This window comes from Ruditapes philippinarum, unplaced genomic scaffold (assembly GCF_026571515.1).
Source record: "Ruditapes philippinarum isolate M1 unplaced genomic scaffold, ASM2657151v2 ctg8687_1_1_1_1, whole genome shotgun sequence".
NCBI lineage: Eukaryota > Metazoa > Mollusca > Bivalvia > Venerida > Veneridae > Ruditapes > Ruditapes philippinarum.
In genome coordinates this window covers 41,446-60,940 of record NW_026862450.1, presented here as the reverse complement: position 1 = coordinate 60,940, position 19,495 = coordinate 41,446, and the positions used below count along the sequence as shown (strand labels likewise).

The following is a 19,495-nucleotide window of genomic DNA, read 5'->3' as shown; positions in this document are numbered from 1 at the left end:
TTTTCATTAAAAAGTCAAACTAAAAATATCCACGCATGATCTGTCAATCAATGTAAATGCACAGGATTTCAAATTTTGCCATATAATCAAAGGTAAACATATAAAATAAACACAAATATATATTAAAGTCTATAAGCTATACGTCTGAGGCAAACGTTACTGAATTTTAAAAAATAATACTTCCAAAATGCTGGTATAAAATAAATATGGTAGCAAATTGCCTTAAAGCGAATGGCACATAATATGAAATCATTGCAAATGTGGATAAAATATTTCTTAAAATATCGGATTAATATTTTGTTGCGGGACATTTTATTCTGTTTACATACAATTTTCATGAGTAATAATAGAAACAATCTACATGTATGTTGCAACTCTTTCAAGAATCAACCATACGATTATGGAACCAATAGAATTTTAATGTTGATTAAATTTTATAAAAAAATATGTCTTAAGATATAGCTTTATATCTTTAAATTGCCTTTAGTTTTTCTAAAAGTTAAATATGTTTTTTTTTAGATAAATTGTTTTATATGTCAAATCAAAATAATTAAAGTCGAAATGAAATATGCCAACAATAAAATACATAAATGATGCGGAAATGCCTCGATACCTCTAATCTACCAGTCCGCTTCCTGTATGTAAATTAGTAAAGTGGATGATTGGTTTCCTGATCTGCTATTTTTAGAAACAAAACATCACTGTTGCGTTATAATATAGCTCTCGGGACACTGTTTTGAATGAAGAAGGCTTAACAGTGATATGACACACCTTTCCAAGATAGAAATACTTAGTTTGAAACAACACAAAATTGTTTTTCAAACAGAAAATAAAAGCTAAAGGCCACTTTAAGATATATGATGTGATGAGAACAATGAAAATTCACAGGGAGTCCATTATGAAGCTTCTGAAGCTTAAAAATTGATGAAATTATAAGGTAAACAGAAAACAAACAAACACATCAATAAAACAAGAGGGCCATGATGGCCCTGGGGTCGCTCACCTGACATAGGCCCCCAGAGCCTGGCCAGTTTAAACCAAAGGGCTTTTATTTGAACAAACTTGGAAGACACCCATTAGAAGATATTTCATGATGTAAAGTTTTTACTATACACAAATAATGAATAACAATGACTCTTGCCCCCCCCTCCCCCTGGCAAGGCCAATTTTAACCCAAGGGCTTTTATTTGAACAAACTTGGTAGACATCCATTAGAACATGTTTCATGCTAAATATCTCAGCTCTAGCTCTTTGGGTTCTTTAATAGAAGATTTTAACTTTTTACTCTATGTATATAGGGAAAATCAATGACCCCTGGGACGGGGCCAATTTTGACTCCAGGGCTTTTATTTGAACAAATTTTGTAGACACCCATTAGAACATGTTTTATGCTAAATATCTTAGCTCTAGCTCTTTGGGTTCTTTAATAGAAGATTTTTAACTTTTTACTCTATGTATATAGGGAAAATCAATGACCCCTGGGACGGGGCCAATTTTGACCCCAGGGCTTTTATTTGAACAAATTTTGTAGACACCCATTAGAACATGTTTTATGCTAAATATCTTAGCTCTAGCTCTTTTGGTTCTTTAATAGAAGATTTTTAACTTTTTACTCTATGTATATAGGGAAAATCAATGACCCCCTGGGGCGGGGCCAATTTTGACCCCAGGGCTTTTATTTGAACAAACTTGGTAGACACTGATAAGAAGATGTTTCATGCTTAATATCTTAGCTCTAGCTCTTTGAGTTCTTTAAGAGAAGATTTTTTTAAGTTTTTACTATATGCATATAGGGAAAATCAATGACCCCCTGGGGCGGGGCCAATTTTGACCCCAGGGCTTTTATTTGAACAAACTTGGTAGACATCCATTAGAACATGTTTTACACCTAATATCTTAGCTCTAGCTCTTTGGGTTTTTTAGAAGAAGTTTTTTAAAGTTTTTACTATATGCATATAGGGAAAATCAATGACCCCCTGGGGCGGGCCAATTTTGACCCCAGGGCTTTTATTTGAACAATCTTGGTAGACACTTATTTGAAGATGTTTCATGCTTAATATCTTACGTCTAGCTCTTTGGGTTCTTTAATAGAAGATTTTTTTAAGTTTTTACTATATGCATATAGGGAAAATCAATGACCCCCTGGGGCGGGGCCAATTTTGACCCCAGGGCTTTTATTTGAACAAACTTGGTAGACATCCATTAGAAGATGTTTAATGCCAAATATCTAAGCTCTAGCTCTTTGGGTTTTTTAGAAGTAGATTTTTTAAAGTTTTTACTATATGCATATAAGGAAAATCAATGACCCCCCGGGGCGGGGCCAATTTTGACCCCAGGGCTTTTATTTGAACAATCTTGGTAGACACTTATTAGAAGATGTTTCATGCTTAATATCTTAGGTCTAGCTCTTTGGGTTCTTTAAAAGAAGATTTTTTTAAGTTTTTACTATATGCATATAGGGAAAATCAATGACCCCCTGGGGCGGGGCCAATTTTGACCCCAGGGCTTTTATTTGAACAATCTTGGTAGACACTCATTAGAAGATGTTTCATGCTTAATATCTTAGGTCTAGCTCTTTGGGTTCTTTAAAAGAAGATTTTTTTAAGTTTTTACTATATGCCTATAGGGAAAATCAATGACCCCCTGGGGCGGGGCCAATTTTGACCCCAGGGCTTTTATTTGAACAATCTTGGTAGACACTCACTAGAAGATGTTTCATGCCAAATATCTAAGCTCTAGCTCTTTGGGTTATCTAGAAGAAGATGTTTAAAGTTTTTTCTTTTGGTTGCCATGGCAACCAGAGTTCTGCATGGAATGGAATTCTTTGAACAACTTTGTTAAGGCTTCACACAAGGAACATCCCTGTGAAGTTTCATTATGATCTGCCTTATGGTTTCAGAGGAGATGTCGTTTGAAAAGTGTGAACGGACAACGGACAACGTACGACGGACAACAGACGACGGACAAAGAGTGATCCTAATAGCTCACCCTGAGCATATGCTCAGGTGAGCTAAAAACTGAAAGTGAATATTTTATACATGAAATAGTTTCTAAATTAAAACACTTAACAACTTAAATACATTATTACATAGTATAAGTGTAAAATAGCTGCCTTTTAACAATACAAACATGGCACAAAATGGAATGTTCTGTATGGAAACATTACAGTTTTATTGTTGGAGTAAGACATTGGTTGCCTCCCTATTTGTTATTCATGACATAAAGAAGCATCCAAGTTAAGAGCCACTGAGATTTCTTCAGCTATTGGGATGGAATGTTTCACAAAACAATCTTCAAACACTTGTCATGAATAACTTATTCTAAGGTCGTAAACAGTCAAGCTGACATGAGGAGGTGTGCAATGATTTCCACAAAAATGTTAGCCAGGAAAATCATTACCGAGGGGATCCAAATGCAATACCAACCTGGGTCTTTACATATCAAGACCGACAGACAAGCTGACTCCTCTGTACCCTACTTAACTTCATTTGTGGGGATAAAATAATAGTAATCCATGTGACCAATTAAAATTTCTATAAATTTAGAATGAATCGGTTACATTCATTTCTTAAAAAGAGTGGGGTAGTTTTTATAATTTACATAATTTTCATATTGTATCATACATATTTTTCATTATCAATTATTTGTCAATCACCATTATTATAGTCAATATTCAATTTTTTTTTACTAATTCAACTGACTTGATGGCAAACAAGAGCTGTCGGTAGGACAGCAACGCTCGACTATTCTTAGTGCTTGATAGTAAAAAAAATGCTTGATACAGTTACCTCCTCCTGTTTACAGGTTGGGGTCATGATGGTGAACAAGTGTGCAAAGTTTCAAAGCCATATGTCAATGGACTTTGAAAATATTTGAACTATTACAAAAACTTTAACGTAAATTCTAAGTCGAAAAAGGGGCTTAATTCTGTCAAAATGCTTGATAGAGTTACCTCCTCCTGTCTACAGGTTGGGGTCATGATGGTGAACAAGTGTGCAAAGTTTGAAAGCCATATGTCAATGGACTTTGAAAATATTTGAACTATTACAAAAACTTTAACGAAAATTCTAAGTCGAAAAAGGGGCATAATTCTGTCAAAATGCTTGATAGAGTTACCTCCTCCTGTCTACAGGTTGGGGTCATGATGGTGAACAAGTGTGCAAAGTTTCAAAGCCATATGTCAATGGACTTATTTGAACTATTACAAAAACTTTAACATAAGTGGTTACGCCGACGCCGACGCTCGGGTGACTGCAATAGCTCTACTTATTCTTATCGAATAGTCGAGCTAGAAATTGAGCATAGCATCACTTGTAGTGTCACCTTATTGTTAGTATCAGTACTAATGTATTGGAAGACTTCAGATGCTCTATCCAATGACCGTCATAGTATAATATGATATACAATACTCAAGATCAATGCAATAACAATATAAATGTAAATTTTATGGAAAATAATATGCGTTTTTCATATAGACAGTTTTATTATCTAATGTAAGCTCTGCCAAACTAGGTAATAACATACATTACAATATAATGGTCTTCATTGAGCTAAGACTGGGCCGATCATCCATTACATCATCAACATCTTCAATGGTCTCGGAGCTTGAGCTTACATCAGAACTATGTTTCACATTTTCGAGATCATAATCGTTTAAATCAAGCTTCTTTTTCGAGCTTAACGTCCCATTTTTCCTGCCAGTCCTGGAAATAGAACTCTCACTTGTGGCAAAAACAGGGTGTACCAGTTCAGACTGTGGACTAAATGTCTCTGAGCTTTGTCTTTCCAGTGTGCTTAAAATATTACCATCAACTTGTCCTGAACCATTCATTCTTGCGCGTAAATTATTTCTCATTGAGCGTGGACTGCTGGAATGTAATGTCTCGTTGATTGTCGCCTTGACTCGTCTTATCAGAATCTCCATAAAATCTTCATCACTTCTCATCTGAAATAAGGCATACACTCAATCTTTACCAAAAAAAAAATAATTTTCACATCAACACTACTAGATTTTAACTATAAGACAAGGTTCCAATAATTTTCAAGTGGAGAAAGACACCTCTGATTCATTTCCATGCATACTTTCAGACACAAGCTAACAACTACGGTAAATACATCAACCTTTAACAAACATGCTGGATACCTATAGCTTCCCTACATGAAACAATCTGGCGTTTTTGCCAAGATCTAACATAAAAGCATAGGTCACAGCACAGAATTTCAGAGTATAATTTCAATAGGTTGCAAATAAATGGAGATTATCAGGTCTTAAAAATGAAATGTATAAAGATTACATTATTTTTACAAATTGTCATTAAAAAAATTGAATTATTTCCTTTCTTTTTTAAAATTCTGTTATTTATATCGTGTTTACACACCTGATATTCATAAAAAAAACAATGCTGAAAGACATGTAGTTAAAGCAGCACACCTCCAGATTCATCCTAATTTTCATGAAAATTTTGAAAATGTATTTCAAAGTAAAATATTGTAAAGTGAACAAAGAAAGGAATTGACACATTGCAATCAGCACTTATAATCTACGTTTGTTTGTTTGTTTCATTTAAGCCTTTTCCCAACAGCATTTCAGTCATATAGGCGGGTAGTTTCCTAAACATTGTTCCTGGAGAGTTACACCAGAACTAGACTACCTTCCTCCGCGCTAAACTACCAAATCATCTCCCGGGGATCGAAATATGCAAAAATAGCCCCTACTGTATTAGTAACGCAGTAGAAATATGGTGATAAATACTGCAAAAATTGGTCATTAATTGCACACAAGATATAAATTATCACTTGAATCTTAAATACTTTTACTTTTTCTTAAAATCTTAGTACATTTTTCCCCAAGTTCAATTTTCTTGAAATATTTTGGCTCAACTGGAAGCATGCAGCTTAAAATATAGCATACCTCAAAACCATGAGACCCAACTAACATTGACATCCAGTCAGGCATCTTGAAATCTTCAAATAATATAGGTATAACATGTTTCCTGTGCTCACAGTAAAACACCTGAAATTATCAATACATATAAAATATTATAATACAAATATTTATCAACCTCTGCTAAGCAATTACATCTATACAACAGGCATTTTTTTTCCAAAGCAAGACTTCAAAATTAATCTAACCTCTTCAGAGCAACATCTCTCTGCAAGAACTAAATGGCGTTATTTATTGAAAATTCTTTTAAGCAATAACATCTTTATTACAGGCATTTCTTTCCAAAGCTAGACTTCATGATTAATGTAACTTTTTTTCGAGCAATGTTTTTCTGCAAGATCTAAGGGGGGTTGCTCTGCAGGGCTTTCACTATGTATTATTATATTGTTCATGGTTCCAAGTTGACACTTATATAGTTATGCTACAATGCTTCTGATCTACACATAATCTGTCCATCAGTACCCGTATATTATTACAGGCACAAAAGAACACCAGGGTAGAGCAACAAAACTTTAGCATGCCAATTTGACATATTTATCTTACGGTAAATTTATAAAAAGACTGTATAGCAATTATCAAAATTTTCTAAAATCAAATTAGAGCACAGAAGGTATAAAAAAAATCTAAGTGAGATAAGGTGATCAATGTAAATAAATAAATTCAGCAGAGAAAATAGAAAATAAAACATCACCTGTTGTTGACAGACTCTAGACATGGAGAAATCATTAGATAGTACAAACAGTACTAAACTGGCATCATCAGCCTTTTCTTGGAAGAGCTCAATATTTCTAGCTATACTGTCACCTGGACAACCTGCAAACTTATCATTGCCTTTGTTTAACACTGAATATGTTATGTCTGAAAAGAAAAGAAAATATTTTGTTATAAAAGAAAAGAAAAACAACAACCATGCTCAAGTCATTGCACCAATTTTTATTATTAATACAAAAAACTTTAACAAAATATGAAAATATCACAATCTTCTAACTTGAACAGGACTTTAAACCCATTATTTGTTACTTTTCACAACTAAGTAATATTTTATCATTGACTTAAGCTGTAAACAAATTGTTATTTCTTTCTCAGTAAGAAAATAAGTGTGCAATGCAAATGACAAACACAGTTTAACAAATTTAAGCAGAACTAAAATATTTTACTTCACAGTATGTCCCCATTAAAGCCCACTTTAGCCTATTTGTTGAAACTAAATTACAAATTGTGAACATTCAAAAAATGTTTATGATATTTTTTTCAAAGGATTAAACCAACGATGCTATGGTCAATTTGAGACTTTCCATATACAATGGTTTAGGAAGACCTCTGTTAGGGGATTCTTTAGAACACACAAGAGTAGAACCCCCTAACTAACAAATGCCTGTGAGAAAGATTCATAACATACAATACAACAGACCTACAGAGTTTGCAAGCAAAAGATTTGTACCAAATTCAAAATAATCATATGGTATCACAGTAAAGGGCTATTTCATTACCATCCTGACTGCTGGCTAAACCATCTATATGGTTCACATGCTCCCTGTCTAGTTCAGTAGTACACCACACCTCAAACCCTTCCTCTTCTAGCAGTGTCTTCAATTCACCACCCTGTCAATCATATAGTTCATTTTTTTATTTAAATATTGTATTGTATTTAAGATATCTTTATCCCTATGGTGATCACTTCAAACAGTTAACGATTCAAGCAGTTGCCTTCAAACAGTTAACGATTCAAGCAGTTGCCTTCAAACAGTTAACGATTCAAGCAGTTGCCTTCAAACAGTTAACGATTCAAGCAGTTGCCTTCAAACAGTTAACGATTCAACCAGTTGCCTTCAAACAGCTAACTATGCAACTGGTTGACTTCAAACAGCTAACTTTGCAACTGGTTCACTTTGACACAGATAATTATGCAACTGGTTCACTTTGACACAGATAATTATGCAACTGGATCACTTCAAACAGCTAACTAACATTTAACTAAACAATTGGTTCACTTTCACACATATAACTATGCAGCTGTATCACTTCAAACATTTAAAACACATAACAATGCAATTTGTTCACTTCAAACAGACAACTATTGAACTCAGGTTCACTATAAACTGCTAACTTTGCAACTGGTTCACTTTCACACAGATAACTATGCAAATAGTTACTTTAAACAGCTAACTAAGCAATTATCAAACTGAGTCATCTATTGCCTTTTGATACAATTTGTGAAGTTTTGTTCAAACATATTCAAGATAATACAAATTCTCACTTAAATTCTTCAATTTCAATATAAACTGAACCAAGAAAGAAACTTTCGCAAAGTATGTGCCAGTTGTTCAAGGGTACCACTTAGAAGTACACACTTATATACATGTAGTAGCTTGTAAAACTCGTTTTGTTTGCAAAATCGGTCAGCTAATCCCCGTATAAAAGCCTGATATGTTTATTCAACGTAAAAATCGAGTTTCAAAAGGATTGAAAAACTGTACTAACATATCTACATTCAAACTTGGAGAAAGTTTCTTTTTTGTTTCAGTATATCTCACAGTCCCAAATTTGAAAAATAATTTAAAAATTTATTCTTTGAGCTTCAGGTATGGAGTTGCCTGACAGGAATTCCACAGACAAATGTATTGGTCCACAGTTATAAAATACATGTGATATACACCAAAGATCCAATATTCTGATCAAGACATCATGGCTGTATCATTCTTTGCCCTATGGTGCAACACTTACATAAACTTCTTGTGTGTAATGTACACAGATCATGATAAGTGGTTTTCCCTCCCTGCCGGATGTTATAGCCATCATATTGTCTTCAGTCACACATGCGCAACTCTTTACTATTGTTGCCTACAGAAAATAAATACAACATACATACATAACTTTGATAAATAGTATTCCTTATCAAATTTTTTTTCTATCTTCTAAAACCTTTATTAAGATTTTTTTTTACAAAACTGATTTAATATGTTTTTATATCTTAAGAAAAAAAAAATTCTTTCTTTTTTTATTTCCAAGCTTACAGTCGTAGTATATAAACATATGTTTCATAAATATTTAGAAAATGTACTCGTAGAGACAACCCCTCAGCCACAAGGGGAAAAATATTAAGCTCAACTTGACAATGAAAAACTGTGCATAATGTTTCTTTAACAAGTCATATTATGTATATAACAGTAACACCCTTACCCTCTTCACAAGAGATGGTACAGATCTCAAATTAAGTCCTCTAACCCTATCAACAATCTTCTGAGATACTACTTTAATATCATCTAATGTCCAGTCAACTTTACCACCACCTTCCCTCTCAGTTCTATCTGTAAATGAACAATTAGAAATATGATCTCATATGATTTAACCTTTTAACCACACTAGATATCTTAAAAGGACTCGTCCATCAGTCAGATTGGACAGAACCATTCATCATTTTAGGGAACATTTCCAAAATGATTGAACAGCACACAGTGCAAACAATGATCGGATAGCATGGTGTCCCCAACAGGCTCAGGCTTTTATTGAACTAATAAATTTTCCTCGACTTCTGGATAGAGAAAAGACAATTGTTATACACCAATCTAACTGAAAGAAAAATATGATGTGTCCTGTGCTGCTGAAAATAACGCTTGCCGATAGAATCGGTGTTAGATTCCAAATAGATGTACATCGTGCCACATAATTTCAAAATTCATGACGGAAAAGACAAGATCATAACTTACATATTAATCATAGTTTGGAAAGAAATAATGCAAATTAATATCTTTATTCAGCACATTTTTTCTTATAGTAGTGTATGCATTTGCAAGTTGATAACAACTAAACAACTTCATTATACGCACTTTAATCATTCATAAAGGCAGTTGAATGTCATCATTTTTAAGCCATGGGAAAATTTTCTAGCACCAAAGTAAACACTAGATTGTCCAGTCTGATATCATTTTTTTAGGTAATTATGCATACAATTAAAACTTGGTAAAACAAGCAATTATCATAGTATTGCAAGCAATCCATAAGTCCCCTACCGGTTAGAACCTCATCAACATTCTGAAGGGCCATTGGCCATTCACTATGTTTCAATTTTTCTCTATTTTAAGTAAATTTGTTGGAAAAGTTCTTTAAAAGTGATCACAGGAAACAGTTTTTATGAACAGACAGACGGACTGAAGGACACTCTAAAGTTAATATTTGAAACATCCCTGTTACCAAAATATAACATTTTAAAAGCAAAATTCTTAAAGAGGAGATAACTCTTGAATTAAAGATGCAATTTCATAAACATTTCAGCTCTTTTTGACTAATCACAAATATTGTTCTATTTGCCATGTTTTAAGCCTATTTGTTGCCAAGGCAACAGATATTTTTTCAAAATAGGTAGAACATATAAGACATGCATAATGTCAAGACTGCTATCTACCCATACATGTATGTCAAGTTTCATAAAAATATTTCCAGTACCTTTTGAGTTATCACTGGATTCAGTTTATGTGTAAAATTTGCCATATTTTCAGTCTATGTGTTGCAATAGCAACCAGAATTTTCAACATAGGAAGAAAAGAACTAGAAATGTGTCATCATGCCACGGATGCCCCCGCATGCAGCCAAAATTTCAAATGTTATAATATTTAGTTCCAAATTTGTTTGCACAAATTATTTTTATCATTCTAAGTTCAAAGCCCTTAAAACTTTTCAATGTTAACACAAACCATTTTTATACAATGTTCAAGGCACTGAAATTATTCAGTCTTAACCTTTTAAAAATAGCATATTGCATATTTGTAGCCAACATAATGGCTATATACATTTCCACAAAAGTATGAGTGCTGAAAGTGAAAGTTCAAAATTTTTCCAACATTCAGGAAAGATAAGTTTGTCTAAAATCATTGAACCACGACCAAATTCAAACTTAAACTGCTTATTCCTAATATGTATCTATATTATTTTCAAAGTGAAAGGGACATAGCTCTGCCAAAAAAATCATCGAACCATGACCAAATTCCAACTTGACCTGCGCATTCCTTTGACATATCCATATGTCAATTTTGAGTTGAATATGTAACACTGTTGGGTTGATAATGAACAGAAACTGTAAATTTCATATCATTTTCAAAGTGAAAGGGGCATTACTCTGCCAAAAATCATTGAACCATGACCAGATTCGAACTTGGTCTGCGCATTCCAAAAACATATCCATATGTCAAATTTGAGTTGAATGTGTAATATTGTTGGGGAGATAATAAATGGAAACTGAAAATTTCATACATGTATTATTTTTAAAGTGAAAGGGGCATAACTCTGCCAAAAATCATCGAACCATGACCAAATTTGAAATTGACCTGCGCATTCCTTTGATGTATCAATATGTCAAATTTGAGTTGAATGTTTAATACTGTTGGGGAGATAATAAACAGAAACTGAAAATTTCATATTATTTTCAAAGTAAAAGGGGAATAACTCTGCCAAAAATCATCGAACCATGACCAAATTTGAACTTGACCTGCGCATTCCTTTGACGTATCGATATGTCAAGTTTGAGCTAAATGTGTTGTACGATTGGGGAGATAATGAATGGAAACTGAAAATTTCATATTATTTTCAAAGTGAAAGGGGCATAACTCTGCCAAAAATCATTCAACCAGGACCAAATTTGAACTTGACCTGCGCATTCCTTTGACGTATCCATATGTCAAGTTTGAGTTGAATGTGTTTTACCATTGGGGAGTTAATGAATGGAAACTGAAAATTTCATATTATTTTCAAAGTAAAAGGGGCATAACTCTGCCAAAAATCATCGAACCATGACCAAATTTGAACTTGACCTGTATTTTCTCATGACATATCAATATGTCAAGTTTGAGTTGAATGTGTTGTACCGTTGGGGAGATAATGAACGGAAACTGAAAATTTCATATTATTTTCAAAGTAAAAGGGGCATAACTCTGCCAAAAATCATCGAACCATGACCAATTTCGAACTTGACCTGTATTTTCTCATGACATATCCATATGTCAATTTTGAATTGAATGTTTTGAACCGTTTGGGAGATAATGAACGGAAACTGAAAATTTCATATTATTTTCAATGTAAAAGGGGCATAACTCTGCCAAAAATCATCGAACCATGACCAAATTTGAACTTGACCTGTATTTTCTCATGACATATCAATATGTCAAGTTTGAGTTGAATGTGTTGTACCGTTGGGGAGATAATGAACGGAAACTGAAAATTTCATATTATTTTCAAAGTAAAAGGGGCATAACTCTGCCAAAAATCATCGAACCATGACCAATTTCGAACTTGACCTGTATTTTCTCATGACATATCCATATGTCAATTTTGAATTGAATGTTTTGAACCGTTTGGGAGATAATGAACGGAAACTGAAAATTTCATATTATTTTCAATGTAAAAGGGGCATAACTCTGCCAAAAATCATCGAACCATGACCAATTTTAAACTTGACCTGTATTTTCTCATGACATATCCATATGTCAAATTTGAGTTCAATATGTGCAAGGGTTATTAAGATAATGAACGGAAACTGATGATGACGGAAGGACGGAAGGACGGAATGACAGAATGACGGAATGACGGAATGACGGAACAGGGTAACACTATATGCCCCTGCCATTATATGGCGGGGGCATAAAAAGACGTGCATAATCTCAAGACTGCCATCTACCCATATGTCAAGTTTCATAAAAATATTTCCAGTACTTTTTGTGTTATCACTGGATCCAGTTTATCTATAAAATTTGACATGTTTTCAGCCTATTTGTTGCCATAGCAACCAGAATTTTCAACATAGGAAGAAAATAAAAAGACGTGCATAATCTCCATACTGCCATCTATCCATATACCAAGTTTCATAAAAATATTTTCATTACTTTTCAAGTTATCGCGGGATCCAGTTTTGTGGACGGTCGGACTGACGGACTGACAGACGGACGTACTTAGCAGACGTGTTTGTGGGGTTATTCCTTTGATCTCTTAACCCCACAAGAGCAATTTTTTTTAACCCCATAAGAGCATTTTTAACCACATAATACATGTCTCTACGGAATGAACCCCATACAGAGTGCCTGTACATAAACCTAAACCTCATAATGTAGCTCTTGTCTGCTCGGACTGACAGACAGATGGACGGACAGACGGACGGAGGGTAAACCTAAAGTCCCCTCCGGTAAACCGGTAGGGGACTAAAAACCAATCAAATGTCAAAACTCATGTATGAAAGATGTGAAAAATAAGGAATTTTACATATGGTCAAATTTTTTTTCTGACACAAAATGCAAGTTTGCCTATGTATATGTCAAAAAAGTTTTTCAAAGTCTAAATATATGTACAAATGTTGTTGCAACAACTATATACATTACCTGTGAGTTGTGTGGGAGGTATCCAGGGTATAAATTGTGTTGTCGCAAACTGTATCGCCAAACATCTCGGAGGCCAGTCAGGTAAGAAATTTACAGGTAATATATATTTCCCTAACACATCAGCTAACTTCACCTGAAAATAATTACAGCCCAATGATCAGTTGCTTTTAAATATATGGAACAAATTTATACAAATTAAAGAAGCCTTAATTAAAAATATTTATACTTTAAAAGTCCACTGAGGTCTGAAAGCCTTAAACCATAAAATTTGACATTCTTACATAGATCAGCTGGGGTACCCTAAACAGACCAAAAAATTATACCTTTCTTGAAAATTGACTTTTTGTGTTTTTTGCAGATTGAGTAAAAACTGTTTAAATGCTTTTCCTTCTTGGGTCAGTTTGCACAATGAAGTCATTTGACTTTCACTGCTGTTTTAGATATTATGTGGGATAAATAGTCAGTCATACAGGGTGACATGGGTAATTACTGTTAAGTTATCCAGGAAAACCAGGATATGTGCCAAAACGAACTTAAAACCAGAAAAAAGAACAAACAGCTCAACACAATCTATGATATAAGTGAGGAAACTTTTGAAGCTGGTTACCTGGCAATGAATGACAATTTTATGTACTACTAGTATTTTCTACATCTATGGTTAGATGCAATCAAGAAAGTACACCGCACAATATCTATGGGACTACCTTCCTATTTCTGATTTTTGTTTTCCACCATCATGCTAAATATCTAAGCATTCAGGACAATACAGCCTGTAATATGGTGTTCCTTGTTGGTAAACAATTAAAACTTTTCCTACCTCCCTATTAGTCCACTGCGTTTCCCCATATTTCTGTGTTACCAATGGTACAAACACTTCACAACCACTGACAGCAAAGTTGAGAGAATCCTGCCAATCGACACCAGTCTGAATTTCATGTACATCCTGTAATGGTGGTCAGTTAAATGTTCATTACAATCAAATACAATTTTAGAATTTGTTTCTACTATCAGAAAAATACTATTTAAAATTTGCATATCTAATTTATCTTATTAATACAAATTAACTTTTGAAGCTGGAAATAAAAAAAATGTTACAATGTTTTTTTGTTTTCTTTTTTGTCTATAATAAGATTGCCATGATTTTACTTTCACATTCTAGTATAATTGCACCAGTAACTGTTTCCTTTCAAATTAGGCTAGGAGTAGGTAGATCATTACTTTTGCACACAGGAATATTGGGAAATATAATAAAGTAATCTAATAGAAAACAACAATGCAGTTTTCATGAAATGGTTAAACATTGTACAAGAAGGTATTTTCTAAGTTAAGAAAGGGAGACAAATTCAGTAAAACTCAATGCTAGAGTTTTAGGTGTTGGTCAATAACCTGAACTTATGATCCGTAGACATGTGTTTAATTCAAGAAAATACAATAATCTACACTAATGACCCTGAAGACATGACTTGTGTGTATTCTTTGAATAATCCAGTGGCAAAAATTCCAATATTACCAAGTACACGGAAAGACCAAGTGTTGTAAGTTGTTGTTTCAGCCTCAGGGCATGATCCGCAGCCTCTGATCTTACATAACTGATAAGAACTTGTTTATATGTAGAACCAGCTTCGTTTGTGTCGGAGCTGAGTTGTCGAAAAACATCTTTCCCTGAACGAAATGACAACTCATTTATGCTGAAATAACAACATTACTTATTAAATTTTGACATCTAAAATACTTAAAGCCCCCCCCCCTTCCCCATATTCTCTTGTTTCCATTTGTCAAAAGATTTAAATTTATTGTTTGATGTTCTTTCACATTTTCCTTAATTAACCATATCAATGAAATTCTTTTGCTTTTTGGCCAATTTGCCTATACAAAAAGTTATAGAAAATATAGTATTTTGTATGGGAGACAAAGAACAACTTTGTCTTTGTTTTACTACTTTTAGAACAAACTGTGCCTTTTAACAAAATTATGATAAAGAAATATATAAGAAACAGATGTAGACTAGAGGTAAACACAGTTTGACCACAAATTACAGATTATTAACTCCAATGCCAGAAATTTGAAGTTAAATGTTATATGAAGTTAGTGTTTTGTACATGATCAAGATGTTTTGTAATGTTAACACAAACTGCTATGGTTCATCTTAAAAGTGAATATTGACCACTAGTTGCTCTTGTAAATAAATATACATATATGTTATGTGTATACTGTAAAATTTTAATTTTCATATGAGAGATCAGATCAATTTCACATATCACAAACAAGAGATGCAAGGAATGAAATTACAATTTTACCCCCTGAACACTAGCAGATAAAATAAAAATCCCAAAATATCAGAACTCAACCAGGCTAGCCTGCATATCCACATAGCCTGGTATGGCTCTATACCATTAGCTTCTTGGTAAATTGTATTAAAACCCCTTCAAATAATAATGGACAGTTCCAAAATCAAAGCTGGGCCAGTTCATTAAGGAAATTTAGCAGTGAGAAAGAAAAAACACAAGCCTGCATAAAATCACCTTTTAAATTTTTTCAAAGGAGGCTCTTTCGGTGGTGGAGAATAGGCTTTTGATTTGTTGTTGCTATTAATATCTGTGAAGACACATTGACCAATGAGAATGTCATATACAGTCATGTGTTGCTCTTGTAGAATACTGATTGGCCAAGAATTCCCGTCTAAGAATTGAAATATATTTGAAATGTCTTGATTTAGTACCTGAAAGAAATAAGAGATTTTTTTAAAACTTTTTTTGCTTTAATTTTGTTTTTCTCAAGAAATCATCAATCATTTACAAATGATATAAAGATTGATACATCATTGATTTTTTTTAAATTACATTTATATGGAGACATAAAATTGCAACAAGTTTTTATGAGCAAAATTAAAAAAAAACACAAAGAAACCTTTATTTCCAATTTCATTTGTATTCATACTATAATCCAAAATTAGTCCATGTACAATTTACATTAACCTATAGCTCTTCAGCGCTTCTTATGTAAAATTCTTCCAAGTATAATTTCCAATAACCGTAAATTATACCATACCCAGACTATGGTATAATTTTCAGTTTTGAAGATCGAAGGAGTAAGTGTTTCTGGGCGGAGCTATAGGTTAAAACAGATGCACCATTGGTGCGTTGACGATTTCTGGGTTTGCGTAAATTATACCATAATCACGTGACCTTTCTTATGCCTTAACCTCACGAGACAAAGTCGAGTGAGATTGCATAAGAAAGGTCACGTGATTATGGTATAATTTACGCAAACCCAGAAATCGTCAACGCACCAATGGTATATCTATTACTTATTTACAAAAGAATTAATACAAAGCAATATAAAATTTCGCCCGTTTCTGTCTCCATGTGAACATTTTTTATTCTATAAATTGCAAGCAAACATGCAAAAACATTATTGCTCCAATGCATGTTATGGTAAGAGAAGTTTTTCCTACAATACAGAATGTTAATGTGTTTATCTCAGGCACACAATACAGTTCTAATTTTAGACTGCAGATATCAAATTTCAATTATAACATTCTTTTCTACCAGAAAGAAAAAAACAAAACAAGAGGGCCATGATGGCCCTGAGGTCGCTCACCTGTATATAGCCCCATCCCCCCGGGCCAATTTTTACCCAAGGGCTTTTATTTGAACAGACTTGGTAGACACCCATAAGAAGATGTTTCATGCTAAACATTTAAGTTCTAGCTCATTGGGTTTTTTAAAAGAAGATTTTTTAAGTTTTTACTATACACATATAGTTAAAAACAATGACACCCCTGGGGCAGGGAAGTTTAGACCCCCAGGCTTTTATTTGAACAAACTTTGTAGATTTTTACTTAAAGATGTTTCATGTATAATATCTAAACTCAAGCTATTTGGGTTTTTTCAAAGAAGGTTTTTAAGTTTTTGCTATACACATATAAGGAAAATCAATGACCCCCGGGGCGGGGCCAGTTTTGACCCCAGGGCTTTTATTTGAACATACTTGGTAGACACCCATTAGAACATGTTTCATGCTAAATATCTTAGCTCTAGCTCTTTGAGTTCTTTAAAAGAAGATTTTTTAAGTTTTTACTATATGCATATAGGAGAATCAATGACCCCCTGGGGCGGGGCCAATTTTGACCCCAGGGCTTTTATTTGAACAATCTTGGTAGACACTCATTAGAAGATGTTTCATGCTGAATATCTTAGCTCTAGCTCTTTGGGTTCTTTAAAAGAAGATTTTTTTAAGTTTTTACTATATGCATGTATGGAAAATCTATGACCCCCTGGGACGGGGCCAATTTTGACCCCAGGGCTTTTATTTGAACAAACTTGGTAGACATTCACTAGAAGATGTTTCATGCCAAATATCTAAGCTCTAGCTCTTACGGTTCTTTAAAAGAAGATTTTTTAAGTTTTTACTATATATGCATATAGGGAAAATCAATGACACCCTGGGCGGGGCCAATTTTGACCCCCAGGCTTTTATTTGAACAAACTTGGTAGACACTCACTAGAAGATATTTCATGTCAAATATCTTAGCTCTAGCTCTTTGGGTTCTTTAAAAGAAGATTTTTTAAGTTTTTACTATATGCATATAGGGAAAATCAATGACCCCCTGGGGCGGGCCAATTTTGACCCCAGGGCTTTTATTTGAACAAAACTTGGTAGACACTCATTAGAAGATGTTTCATGACAAATATCTAAGCTCTAGCTTTTACAGTTCTTTAAAAGAAGATTTTTTAAGTTTTTACTATATGCATATAGGGAAAATCAATGACCCCCCGGGCCGGGGCCAATTTTGACCCCAGGGCTCTTATTTGAACAAACTTGGTAGACACTCACTAGAAGATGTTTCATGCCAAATATCTTAGCTCTAGCTCTTTGGGTTCTTTAAAAGAAGATTTTTTAAGTTTTTACTGTATGCATATAGGGAAAATCAATGACCCCCTGGGGCGGGGCCAATTTTGACCCTAGGGCTTTTATTTGAACAAACTTGTTAGACACTCATTAGAAGATGTTTCATGCCAAATATCTAAGCTCAAGCTCTTTGGGTTCTTTAAAAGAAGATATTTAAAGATTTTTCTTTCGATTGCCATGGCAACCAGAGTTCTGCATGAAATGGAATTCTTTGAACAATCTTGATAGAGCTTCATACAAAGAGTATTCCTGCCAAGTTTCATTAACATTGGCCTTGCGGTATCAAAGAAGACGTCCTTAGAATATTTAAAATGTGGACAGACGACTGACGACGGACGCCATTTGGTTGGCCATACTAAAAGCTCACCTGCACTTTGTGCAAGGTGAGCTAAAAAACAAACAAAGGATAATTTACAAATTTTCAATTTTTTTTTTTTAATTCAAGCTAATGTCTTGTTTTGAAAACAAAACCTGTTTCCATAGTAACGTACCTGAGATTGTATAAGATTTTTCATGTCTGTAAGGGAAGCTGAATAGTTGACATGAACAAATCCTATCATGTTGCCTTGCTTGTCCTTTACCCCACATTTTGGTTTGTCTACAAAATAAAAAGTGCATGACTTTTGTGTATATAGTTACGAAAAACTGTGTTAGAACCATGATAAAAACATAATGACAATAATGAAGCTGAATTCAGGTGAATGACTTTTGTGTCTGAAGTTACAAAACAATGAAAGAATAATTTAACATGATGAAAACCATCATGAATCATGATTAAAACTTTAGACAATCTTAAAAGCTGAATTCAGACCACCCAAGGTGGAAATATCAGATTTCAGCTTTCACATTATTTTCATTCTTTCTCAAACCATTTAAAGGAGTGTAAAAATGGGTGAGGTTTCAATGACAATATTCCATAAGATCATGTTTTTAATGACTTTTTTTTATAAAATTTGTAAATGATACAATTTTCTTGTAACAAAGAATGTCTCTGTAATTCAACACACATGAATATTGTATATAAACAGAATAAACTATTCTAGAACAAATTATTATGTTGCTATTTTATGTAGGGTTTTAACTCTTCAGCTATGATATCCTGTAAGTCTATTAGCTCTGAAGGAAATACACAAACATTTTTCATTCATATCTATAGGTTCGGAATAATCCTTTTTTTTTTCAAAGTTCAAACATAAACTTTGTATAATATAGGTAGCAGATATACCAGTATAGCTTTTTACACTTAAATTTTTCAGTCAGTATTCAAGATTTTGAAAGT

At 33.5% G+C, this 19,495-nt stretch overlaps 1 protein-coding gene across 1 annotated transcript in view; it reads right to left on the bottom strand.

Moving 5' to 3' along the window:
• Positions 1 to 1,912: 1,912 nt before the first annotated feature.
• The window catches only part of LOC132719139 (uncharacterized), a 25,569-nt gene continuing 7,986 nt past the window's right edge, over positions 1,913 to 19,495 (bottom strand). The window contains exons 4-14 of the mRNA XM_060702880.1: positions 18,708 to 18,814; positions 15,828 to 16,024; positions 14,816 to 14,993; positions 14,123 to 14,248; positions 13,306 to 13,438; positions 9,125 to 9,252; positions 8,669 to 8,785; positions 7,435 to 7,546; positions 6,636 to 6,802; positions 5,912 to 6,013; positions 1,913 to 4,945 (exon numbers count right to left, since the gene is read on the bottom strand). Of these exons, the coding sequence (XP_060558863.1) occupies positions 4,526 to 4,945; positions 5,912 to 6,013; positions 6,636 to 6,802; positions 7,435 to 7,546; positions 8,669 to 8,785; positions 9,125 to 9,252; positions 13,306 to 13,438; positions 14,123 to 14,248; positions 14,816 to 14,993; positions 15,828 to 16,024; positions 18,708 to 18,814 (1,787 nt within the window). The 3' untranslated portion in view covers positions 1,913 to 4,525. The remainder of the gene's footprint in view (positions 4,946 to 5,911; positions 6,014 to 6,635; positions 6,803 to 7,434; positions 7,547 to 8,668; positions 8,786 to 9,124; positions 9,253 to 13,305; positions 13,439 to 14,122; positions 14,249 to 14,815; positions 14,994 to 15,827; positions 16,025 to 18,707; positions 18,815 to 19,495) is intronic.